General features: G+C 36.3%; 1 protein-coding gene and 1 pseudogene across 2 annotated transcripts; one reads left to right on the top strand and one right to left on the bottom strand.

Moving 5' to 3' along the window:
• Positions 1-888: 888 nt before the first annotated feature.
• LOC103319159 (BRASSINOSTEROID INSENSITIVE 1-associated receptor kinase 1-like) lies at positions 889-3138 on the top strand (annotated as a pseudogene). Its single transcript, XR_016124529.1, has 3 exons — positions 889-1717; positions 1923-2315; positions 2515-3138. The product of XR_016124529.1 is annotated as a BRASSINOSTEROID INSENSITIVE 1-associated receptor kinase 1-like (transcript).
• A 1316-nt stretch (positions 3139-4454) lies between these two features.
• LOC103319160 (BRASSINOSTEROID INSENSITIVE 1-associated receptor kinase 1-like) lies at positions 4455-10568 on the bottom strand. Its single transcript, XM_008220671.3, has 11 exons — positions 10036-10568; positions 9823-9955; positions 9580-9651; positions 9302-9445; positions 7748-7819; positions 7561-7632; positions 7398-7477; positions 6919-7047; positions 6489-6830; positions 5844-6238; positions 4455-5135 (listed from the first exon to the last, which is right to left on the bottom strand). Exons 1-11 carry the CDS (start codon positions 10121-10123, stop codon positions 4821-4823), a joined length of 1842 nt encoding a protein of 613 aa, XP_008218893.2. The 5' UTR covers positions 10124-10568; the 3' UTR covers positions 4455-4820.
• Positions 10569-11943: the final 1375 nt, after the last annotated feature.

Genomic DNA, 11943 nt, shown 5'->3' with positions numbered 1-11943 from the left:
ATTAAGTTTATGGTCGACAACTTATTGAAAAAATGAATAATTTTCGGTGGGTCACCACCAAGTAATAGGTACAAATTCTGTCAAATACAACTAAACTACTTTCAATTTCATGATAGAATGACACCAAATATTAGGTTAAATTTCGGTCATCTACAACTAAACTCACCAAAATTTAGTATTGGAAAAGTAGCGACCACCATGTAACTAAACACTTATAAAACACAACAAAATTAACTCATGCCTCATTCGAAAACTCCCTTACTTCAATTTCACCTTTCATGGGTAAATAGTATATATGGTTTGACCAATATAATTAAGCGTAATTGCACTTGTTATGGTTTAGTTACGAGAACAAGAATCTAGCAATATGATAGCTTGAAAAAGTAGTCTGAAAAATAAGTCTAACTAGGGTTGCAGAATGTATATTGTTATGTTGGATTATGTAAATGGTCTTTAATCTATATATATAGTGAAACATTCAAAATACCATAAAAGTTAATTCTTTATTTTTTATAAAAATTTAAATGTTCTTTGGAAGATAACTACCAATATTATCTTTAATCTATATATTTAAAGCAAAAGTGTTAGCAAAAAATAGATTGATGGTGTTCAAAATACCATAAAATGCCCTTGGGTTTAATTCAATCAATTTTGTGTCCATACCTGAAGATCATACAACAACGCTTCATAATCCATCAATTTTGGACAGTACATGCAACATAACCTCTGTACATTGTTAATATTTCATTTCAAACAATTTAACTATATGGCATTAATAAAAAATTTAGGACCCGTTTGATAACTATTTCAATTTTACTTTAAAATTTTTATTTTCACTTCTATTACTAAATTTATGATACTTGTTGACCAATTTTGTAGATGAAGTCTTGGGCAAAGAAGAGAAAAGCACAAGAAACTTCCAACAATGCAAGACTTCATCTCCTCTTCTCCCTGTCCCGCTCTCTCTCTTTCTCTCTGTCTTTGCGCCGTTACTTCGGGCCTGTTTGGGAGAAAAGAAGGAGAGAACAGTTCGGAAACTCTCCGCTCGCTGCCTCTGTCTCCCTCGGAAACCAAACTGTTCGTTCGGTAAACCGATACGTCGGTGGTTCAGCTTCGGTTCCGAGAGGTAGATGAGCCGCACATCTCTCCTTCTTTGGGCTCGGCCTCAAAGCTCCATCCGCGAGTTTCAACAGTAACAAATCCGGAGACCCAGTGGCAACTTCAATAGCTCGAGTCGAGTCCAACCGGCCGGACATTCTCCTCCCAGCCGCAACTTCCACACACTAACACATGGGGTGTATGTTTTACTTATGTATAAACTCTGCAGCGGACGAGGATCCAGAAGTCGATTTCACACAGATCAGAAGGCCTGCAGCTGACGAGGATCGAGAAGTCAATTTCCGACAGCTTAGTAGGTATTCTTTGCATGAGCTACAAGTTGCAACAGATACCTTTAGCCATAGAAATATTCTAGGTAGAGGTGGATTTGGTACGGTTTATAAAGGACGTTTAGCTGATGGGACTCTGGTGGCTGTAAAAAGACTCAAAGCGGAGAAAACACAAGGTGAGGAGCTACAGTTCCAAACAGAAGTTGGACTGATTACCATGGCTGTCCACCGCAATCTGCTTCGTCTCCGCGGATTTTGCATGACACAAACAGAAAAGCTGCTTGTATATCCTTATATGGCTAATGGAAGTGTAGCATCACGTTTAAGAGGTAGTCTTTTAAATTCTTTGCTACGTGGATCATTCTATGTTTTCATGACATTAACAAATTATTTCGAATTCTTGATGTTGATCTTATTTCCGTCTAATTTGAGGATACCAAGATGAACAAGTTTTTGGGTTTGGGGAGTTATGGTGAGATCACATGACCTATTCTGTAATTCTGCTTTCATGATTATGTCTATACATTAATGTAGATCGTACAGAAGCACAGCCTCCACTTGATTGGGAAAAAAGAAAACGCATCGCATTGGGATCTGCAAGAGGCCTTGCTTATTTACATGATCACTGTGATCCGAAAATTATTCACCGTGATGTGAAAGCTGCAAACATATTGTTAGATGAGGAATTCGAAGCAGTTGTTGGAGACTTTGGATTGGCCAAACTCATGGATTACAAGGATACACACGTTACACACTGTACGTGGCACAATGGGTCATATAGCGCCAGAGTATATCTCAACTGGAAAGTCGTCAGAGAAGACTGATGTTTTTGGATATGGAGTCATGCTTCTTGAACTTGTCACTGGGAAGACGGCTCTTCATCTTGCTCTGCTTGCAAATAATGATGAAGTCTTGTTATTTGATTGGGTATGCGTTTACGTTTTTCTGTTTCTGCATGTAGCTAATTTAGTATACCTTGCAGATCTGATCACGTAGTTACCTGTGAAAATTCCCTATGGAAATATTTAAAAAATAGTAATACTTGTTTAAAGAGCTGACAAGTTCCCATTAGATTCATGTAGAAACATCCTAACTTTTTTTTTATTATACATAAAATAAAATTCAGGTCAAAGGACTATTGAAAGATCGGAGATTGGAAGCATTTGTTGATGCTGATCTAGAGGGTAACTATATTGACGACGAGGTGGATCAGCTGATCCAAGTAGCTCTACTCTGCACTCAGGGCTCCCCAGGGAAACGGCTCAAGATGTCTGAGGTTGTCCAAATGCTTGGAGGTGATGGTTTGGCTGAAAGATGGGAGGCCTGGCAGAAAGAGGAGATGGTCGGCCAAGACTTCGACCTTATTCCCCATCCAAGTACGAGTTGGATCTACGAATCTACTTCTCATATTGCCCCCGATGAGTTGTCCGGCCCCAGGTGATGCACTCCTTGCTTCCGTCCTCTGTATGCATGTAAGAAGCCTTCAGGAATTGACAAGGCACATTTTGTGTTCAGCAGATACCACATTTGTGAAATTGTTTTTGAAGAATATAAAGTACCACATAGAATATTGGATTAAATAAAATACAACATATAATGAATGAGTCCACTATTAATAGTACGGAGACCTTTTGTGATAAAATTTCACACTTACAAGGCTATGTAGGTGATTAAGTTTGTTACAATATCAGTGTTGCTATTTGTGGATTGCTAGCCTGTCTTTCTGAAATTTAACATATGTTTGTCTTTTCTCCTCTCATTAGCTTTTTGTTTTTTATTTTTATACATTTTATTCTTCTCTAATACCTTGTTTATATCAGACAATGGAGCTGGTGCTGCTGTAATTTTTATAGGGTTGTTTATGTCATCATTCTTATTTGGTTCAATCATTCCTTCTATAGTCTATGATTCAAATTCGTAGTTTTGTATGTTTTTCTCTTTCTTTTGATAATAAGAATTTATGCTTTTATAGTATAATGTGCTTTTGATGAGAATATTCATGTAGTATTACAATTGTAATCTTGTGAAGTAATGTTTCCAACGTGTAATGTTTCTGTGTGTGTGTGTGTGTGTTTTTTTTTTTTGCTAGAAGAATTTGTGTTTATGGTATAATATGTTTTATGACAATATTCGTAGTGGCAGTAGCTACAATGTTGGTTTGATTAATATTAGGGAGTTATATCTTCGTTATAGTTTATACTTTTGATCCCTTGAAGAATGATTTTATTTTATTTTTTTTGGGTTTGTTGGTTATGACTTATGAGAATGATGTGATTAAATGTATTGTCACTATAGCATAGGGGCTGAATGTTTTTTGAGGTTGATATATATATTTTTTGGAACAGTATATTTGTTTATAGGGTTGATTCTGGCTTCGTTTAATTTGGGTATGATGGTTGGTTTCTTTATAAATAAAAAATATCTCAGCCAAATGCAAAATTGATGCACAGTGGTTGAAAAACAATGTGTGCTGTGGTTCTTCTGCATTCCTAGAAGTGTAGTGTGTGTATGTGTTTTTTTTTTTTCTTGTTTGGTTGTGGAGGGGGACTTAGTTTGGTGACTGTATAACGACTCAAAATCACATGATATTGAAAATTTGACTTAGGGTTAATTTTATGGGAGATTCACTATTATACCCAATATAAGAGCCCAAATTAATAGGGCAGGTCACCAATGAAGGCAAGGATGGGCAGTCCCCAATTTGAACATTGTGGGTATGAAGACGGAAGTGAAATGCTTAATGAGGATAGAGATGGGAATGGTGGGATGGAGGTGAAATGCTTAACGGGTATAGAGATTATAAGTTATAAGACACATAATAGATCATGATTCATGAGTTCCCAGACACCTATTTAAGCCCTCCCTCCACAACCCCAAAAAGAGGAAAAAACAATACACTTCTACGAATAGCACACATTGTTTCTTAATTCACCCCGCATGAATTTTGCATTGCTGAAGGATTTTTTCCATTTACATTCGAATCATAGACCATAGCTTGGCCACTAGTAAAAATGAACCAGAAAGGAATGATGACATGGTAATATGTACGGTAATAGAACACCTTAATTTTAATACAAAATCATTCTGCGATGCAGGAAATAAAGATTTATTTATTCGACAATCTTGACTAATTTCCGGGTACATAAAAATGATAAGGAATGGGTGCTTTTATGGCCCTTCCTAGTTCCTGCCGTGTTGCTAGCACCATAATTTCATAATGCCAGTTAACAACCCTATAAAAATTACAGCAGCACCAGCTCCATTGTGTGATATAAACAAGACATTAGAGAAGAATAAAATGGACAACAAAAGCAAATAAGAGGAGAAAAGACAAACATATACACAAATTTAGTATTGCTGAAATACAAAATGGGCCTTGTCAATTCCTGAAGGCTTCTTACATGTATACAGAGGACGGAATGAAGGAGCGTATCACCTGGGACCGGACAACTCATCTGGTGGAATTTGAGAACTAGAGTCCATGATCCAATTCGTACTTGCATGTTGAATAGGGTTGAAGTCTTGGCGGAACATCTCCTCTTTCTGCCACTCCTCCCATCTTTCTGCCAAACCATCCCCTTCAAGCATTCTGACAACCTCTGACATCTTGGGCCTCTCCCCTGGGGAGCCTTGCGTGCAGAGTAGAGCTACTTGGATCAGCTGCTCCACCTCGTCGTCAATATAGTTACCCTCTAGATCAGCATCAACAAGAGCTTCCAATCTCCGATCTTTCAACAATCCTTTGACCTAAATTTTATTTTATTTTATTTTGAAAAAAATAAAAGTTAGGTAGTTCCACAAGTTGAAAAGAAAAATATGGTACCAGGGACAGCACAAATGTGCCCATAATGTTTAAACATGAAAGCGTGTAATGGACCAAAGTAGTTTGGTATGATAACCTAATATAATGAACCAAAGTAGTTGTCACTTTCAAACAATCACAGTAAGGCCAACCAACAAGAGCAAAAATTATAACGATAACAACAAATAATAGTAATATAATATATATTAGTGATTATACAAATTATATTAATAACAATATAAGTGCTAAAATAAAATTATAATTTATCTCTAATAGATAAAACTTAAATGTTGTAAATAAAGCTAAATAAATAATTGCCGCTAAAATGTACTTCCAATTAGTAAAAGCTAATCAAATTGAACTGATTTTCTAAGCTTTTTCTGCCTACACCTAAAGTAAATATAATTTTTTCTTCTTCCGTCCATCATTGCAACTGTTTTCTACATTTGAGCCAAAAAGGACAAGTCTGTTCTACATTTTCTACATGCATCCAACAGGAACTGACCAGCTGTTTAAATAACACTATTACTATCTTTTAATTATTTTTCAGGGAACTACCCAAAACAATTACAGAAACCTTCACAGGGAACTATCTAATCTGCATTGAATAATAAATTAGCTACATACAGAAATAGAAAAACGTAAATGCATACCCAATCAAGCAACATCACATCATCATCATTTGCAAGCCGAGCAAGATCGAAAGCCCTCTGCCCAGTGATAAGTTCAAGAAGCATGACTCCATATCCAAAAACATCAGTTTTCTCTGACGACTTTCCAGTTGAGAGATACTCTGGTGCTATATGACCAATTGTGCCACGTACAGCTGTGGTAACATGCGTATCTTTGTAATCCATGAGTTTAGCCAATCCAAAGTCTCCAACAACTGCTTCGAATTCCTCATCTAACAATATGTTTGCAGCTTTCACATCACGGTGAATAATTTTCGGATCACAATGATCATGCAAATAAGCAAGGCCTCTTGCAGATCCCAATGATATGCGTTTTCTTATTTCCCAATCAAGTGGAGGCTGTGCTTCTGGACGATCTACAATAATTCATAGACATAATCATGAAAGCAGAATTACAGAATAGGTCGTGTGATCTCACCATACCTCCCCAAAGGAAAAGATAAAAAAGAATTTTTTGGTATCCTCAAATTAGAAGAAATAAGATCAACATCACAAAGGTAACTTAAAACTGAAAAATTAATTTATTGAATCAATGTATTCGAAATAATTTCCTAATGTCAAGAAAAAAATAGATTCATCAACATAGCAAAGAATTTAAAACACTACCTCTCAAACATGATGCTACACTTCCATTAGCCATATAAGGATATACAAGCAGCCTTTCTGTTGGTGTCATGCAAAATCCACGCAGACGAAGCAGATTGCGGTGGACAGCCATGCTAATCATTTCAACTTCTGTTTGGAACTGTAGCTCTCCGCCTTGGGTTCTCTCCTCTTTAAGTCTTTTTACAGCTACCAGAGTCCCATCAGCTAAACGTCCTTTATAAACCTTACCAAATCCACCTCTACCTAGAATATTTTTATTGCTAAAGGTATCTGTTGCAACTTGTAGCTCGCGCAAAGAAAACCTTTTGAGCTGTCCCAAATGAACTTCTGGATCCTCCTCCGCTGCAAAGTGTATAGATCGGTGAAACATGCATCCCATAATACAACATGATCCTGATCAAGTTAAATTATTCTTTTATAATTGACTAACCAGGTACATCAAAGAAATGATCCTGTGGTTTTCTTCGTCGCCACCAAGCAAGTGCAATTGCAGGTGCAGCAAACAGCAAAGCAGCACCGGCAGCAACCCCTCCAGCAATAGCCCCAGTAGCAGTGTTACCTAATAAGAATCACCAGAGTTAAGCAGAAGGTTTATTTGCATGACATGAGCTAGAACCTAAATAAAAATTCATTAACGTTAGATGTTATATAATGAAAAATTATCAAAGTCAGTGTTATATAACTCTCTCTCTCTCATCAAAGTCAGATGTTATATAACTCTCTCTCTCTCTCTCTCTTCTTCTTCTTCTTCATTTCTGTGATTGCAACAAGCATCTCGTATTATGAAAATAAATATATAAACACAAGGGATAGCCAAAAAGTTCCTGGAAAATATTCAAACATCATGCTCTCTGAAAAAAAAAAAAAAAAAAAGAGTCCATATCACAAGAATACTATAACTGGTAAAACCTGGAGAACTTGGCTGGGTTGGAGAAACAGGAGGAGATGGAGTGACTGGAAGAGCTTTCAGATTAGGGTTATTTTTGTAACTGCAAAATGAGGAATAATGTCAGTGAGTACATCATTTACTTAAGCCTTCCAAAAGAAAAAGAATAAAATAGCCTCTACAAACCTGATGGGAGTAAAAAGTGAAAAAGAACCATTGACTGGAATATCTCCAGTCAGATTGTTATTTGAAAGATCCCTGCATTCCATGTAAAAAAAAACTTTGTTATTTGAATTCTCTGATGGTAGAGAAACTAGTAACTCTTCTCTCTCTCGCTCTCTCCTTATTGAGATGAAAAGGGTACAAAACTCACAGGACTTGCAACGATTGAATCTTAGTCAAAGCCATGGGAATATTCCCCGTCAAGGTGTTGTTGTTGAGACGCCTATTTCACGGAACAGAAACTGTTATATCCCCAACAATTCCAATGACAACATATATTGTATTTCTAACACATCACTATTCAATTTTTTCCAAGGGTAGATGATAAATAGACTGAAACGAAGTTTTATGGTTTTTTTTTTCTTCACATGTTTCTTGTCACATTCAAACGCTAGAAGAATGTGCAAGTCATGCGTGCACATAGTGTCAAAACAGACTACACATTCTGCAGGATCCTTCACTGGTTAGATAATATGAATCTAGTAACTGTTACTGCTTGAGATACCAAGGATTAAAGCACAGCATTTCTGGGAAATCAATGGATTCTCTTTTTAACATACTCAGTATTCAGGAAAATAAATAAATCCCCCTAACTTCTGCATGCCCAGAAAAGTGAAAGTTGTTGAGAAGCCAAAAAGAGAGCATGATAATTTTCTTATGATAAACCTAAGAGAGATCACAAGGATGGCTCGAAAACTAAATTGGAAATTATAACACTCCAATTAAAACTCAATGTTATACAACTATTTGCAATATAAAAGATTGAGATCAGATAGAAACACAAACTGGAATACTCTTACTAAATATAAGCTTATCATCATCCTTCAGACTAAAACTTCATGAACTCAATTACTAGCACAAGAAGTCTCTTTTAGATAGTTGATGGCATTATTTTAAGACTTCTTCTGCATCAACATTTCTGGGGATAGAGAACTACGAAACAAAACACTCAAAAAGAGCTAAAGAAATTTATGACAGGGACTCTTCAAGCTATTATGTGCCATGATTAACTGGCAACCTGGGGTTTCATAATCATCAAGGTACAAAACGGAACAGCAAAAAGCTATGGGAACTATTATTTCTTCCTTTCCTATTAGGACATTCTTTAGAATATTTACACCACTGCTTTTAGCTTAATGCTTCTGGCATTTAGAGTTCCAGTCGCATCCATATTAGCTTTACTGAGTGAACTATTACCTTCTTTAGAATCTTGATACCAGGCATCTTGCCTTAAGGGTTCCAATTACTTATTTATGTTTTTTGTCCTTTTGCGTATTGTTGACCTGTTGTATATTATTTTCCTTATGCTAATTTGTTTAAACTCCACCTTGATGCCTTAACTACAGTGGCACAATATTGGTAGATCATAGTCAACCTAAGTGATCTTATGGGTTCAACCTAGATGCTATCATGCACTCTAAGGATGAATGTTACTGAAGGAATAATTGAAAACATTAAATTAGCATATCGAATAAAACAAACAAATACAAGATATATTTATTTTCTTTAAACCACAACCTAAATCCTCTAAATCCAAAAGAAAAACCATATTTGTTAGTGGACAAGTCACATAATAGACTGTACGGGATGCATTCAGAGAAAGCATAATCAATCAGAACATAAATAAATGAATCTACCAACTAAAGAATGAAGACAATTTGTTAAGAAAAAACAAATAATGTAGACAAAGGATGCGGGTTCATACAGGAAACGTAGTTTTTCTAGCTTGCCAAGTGTGTCGGGAATGGTACCACGTAAACTGTTCAAGTAAAGATCCAAGCTGACCAAGTTTGTCAAAGTTCCAAGCTCTGCTGGAATGTTTCCAGTTATGTTATTACTATAAAGTTCCCTGTCAATGGAAGTAGTGAATCGATGGATCAGTTTTTCACTTTTTAAGGTAAGATTCCAATTTCAATTTGGATACATATTGATGAAACTTTAGATAATACAGGGACAAACAAGTAGACTCAAAAACACACTTACAAGTACTGCAAGTTGGAAAGAACACCAAGTTGTGACACCAATTGACCAGAGAGATTGGCATTGCCAAGATCACTGAATGAGCGCGAATGTTAAAAACAAGAAAAGCATATCATTAGTCTTTTTTTTTTCCTTCTCCTTTTTGGATATTTTTCTTTTCCTGGGTTTGCTTAATAAACAGAAGGAAAATGAATTGAATGAATGTACTGAAAGAAACAAGTGAAATGAAGTGTTTTAGCTGCTTACACTCGCGTAACGCTGTTTTCGCTATTACAAGTGACATGAAACCATGTACAGGGGTTGACGAGAGTGGGATCCCAACTTTGGAGAACATTGTTAGGATCAATTAAATTGCTCTTCAACGCATTCAATGCGTCACCTGTCTCCAAGGAAATCAAATCAGTCATTCATTCACCCAAATTCCCATAACCAAACACACACAACACATGAAGAAGAGACCTTCAACGTTGCCAGAGAGCTTAAGGAGTTGAAGGAAACCAAACAGCAGAAATAGCCAAACAGAAGCAGAGCCCGAGGTGGTGGACATCACTGCGTCTATTTCCCTCACAAATTCCAGGAGCTCAGCTCAGCTCAGTAGCCTCAGCCTCTTCATAAACGAATCCCTAATTCTGATTCGAATTCAAAGTCTAAAAATTGGGGAAGCAGCTGGCGTTGACCGATCAAAATCTGGAGCATCTCTGGGTTTGACGTCGTTGACCCAAAGTCTAGAAAATTCGGATGCTTTTGCTTTTGCTATTGCTTTTGCTTTTGCTTTGGGCGTGAGATTGAAATTGTAGATTTCGTTTGCCAAAGCATACGCTGGAGAGTAGACAAAGACAAAGACAGAGAGAGAGAGAGAGAGAGAGAGAGGGAGGGATATCAATGGAGGACTTTGTCTTTGAGCTTGAAATGAAAACAGAGTTTAGTTTTGTTTTGGGGAAGAAAGGAAAAAAAGAAAAGTAAAACTAAAAGCTGGTGGGTTGGTTTGTTTGGGTTTGGGTTTGGCAGGAGCTGCGGATGGCTCTTCTTCTTAGTCAAAGTTGCAGCCCACCACGTTAGAAATTTCTTTCTTCTTTTTTTATTTATATTTTATTTCTTCATTTCTATTATGTTTTTCTAATGTTTATAAATTATTTTTATTCATTCGTTTTTGGGCCTTGACTGAGGCTTGCTATTGGACTTGATGAGAATAACGACGCCTAGTTGAGAGTGAGAAACGTGGCGAAATTCTACAATGAGGGTGCCGTATAGTGGACTCTTCATGTAGACCTCTTATATTAGTCACATGATCATTTCATTAAACTTAAGTGAAGTTACTATTCAAATAAATCATGTGGTTAATATAAAGGTTCACATTTATGGTCCATATATGGCACCCTCACCATAGAACGACTCTGAGAACGTGTTGCATGGAGTCAAAGGTTTGACAATCAAGAAAGGTCTTAAGTTCGATTTTCCATTCCTTCAATATTGTATTTTGTATAAAATAATAAAGTATGGAGATCAAGTAAAAGAAATATGGGGATCAAGCATTATTTAGACTACAAGAGCATAAAACAGTGCAGTCAATTTTGAAGTACTTCATACTCCAAGCAATTCAAATCGACTCTAGAATGGATTCCTAATCTAATTAAGTCATTCAAGCACTACTATGTAAGACGACTCAAATTTAGAACCATAGATACGACTTTTTCAACACAAGTCAACTCAAATTTTAGCATATTTATTTTAGATCACAAATCGGTTCTATAGAGGTTTCAAGCCTGCTTAAGGATTCTTGATTCAGAACTCGGCATGACCCAATCAAAATTTCTTCCTACTAGTTTGGAGTGATTTCTTTTTACTTTCTTAAGTGATATCTAGCAGTATATAAATGGTTTTTATCATATTCATGGGGAATTTAAGTCCTTATTGCTTTTAAGGCATGGGAAATAACCAATATCTAGCAAGATCTCTACCTAATGCACATTGGCTTGGTTAGAAATTAGTTACTTGAGGCACAATCAATCACAAATTATATTTTCTATTGAGTTCTTTTGCAATATCAATAGTGGCATGCTCACAGAATTTCAAAGGTAAGTTAACTAGAGCTTGCTTCGATCGATTTCTAAGGCTAGGTAGTTGTTTAGCAAACATCTTTTTTTGGCACACCCAATGGATCGAGTTTTATTTTACCGGTGTTTGAGTTTCCAGTAGTACTAAGCCTAAAACACCCCGAAAGTGAATTTGAGAGAGTGCTATGGTTATCTTCAATGGCTCATTGGGACATTATTGGCAAGAAAAACGTCATCTCTATAGAGAGTGCCGATAGAGAAGAACGATGGGACAAAACCTAAGTACGTTGGGGTTGATGTGTTGATTCTTCTA

The sequence above is a fragment of the Prunus mume genome, linkage group LG2, assembly GCF_029339155.1.
Source record: "Prunus mume cultivar Tortuosa linkage group LG2, ASM2933915v1, whole genome shotgun sequence".
In the NCBI taxonomy this organism is placed as follows: Eukaryota; Viridiplantae; Streptophyta; class Magnoliopsida; order Rosales; family Rosaceae; genus Prunus; species Prunus mume.
The sequence above is the reverse complement of the archived record's forward strand: the minus strand, read 5'-3'. Positions and strand labels throughout refer to the sequence as shown.

What these genes read in the sequence shown, in the direction of transcription:
- LOC103319160 (XM_008220671.3), bottom strand. Translation starts at nt 10,123, where the DNA reads ATGTCCACCACCTCGGGCTCTGCTTCTGTTTGGCTATTTCTGCTGTTT. An exon ending in TCACTTTTTACTCCCATCAG is followed by an intron (nt 7,478 to 7,560) that starts GTTTGTAGAGGC and finishes CTCATTTTGCAG; the next exon opens with TTACAAAAATAACCCTAATC. An exon ending in TGTAGCATCATGTTTGAGAG is followed by an intron (nt 6,239 to 6,488) that starts GTAGTGTTTTAA and finishes GAATTATTGTAG; the next exon opens with ATCGTCCAGAAGCACAGCCT.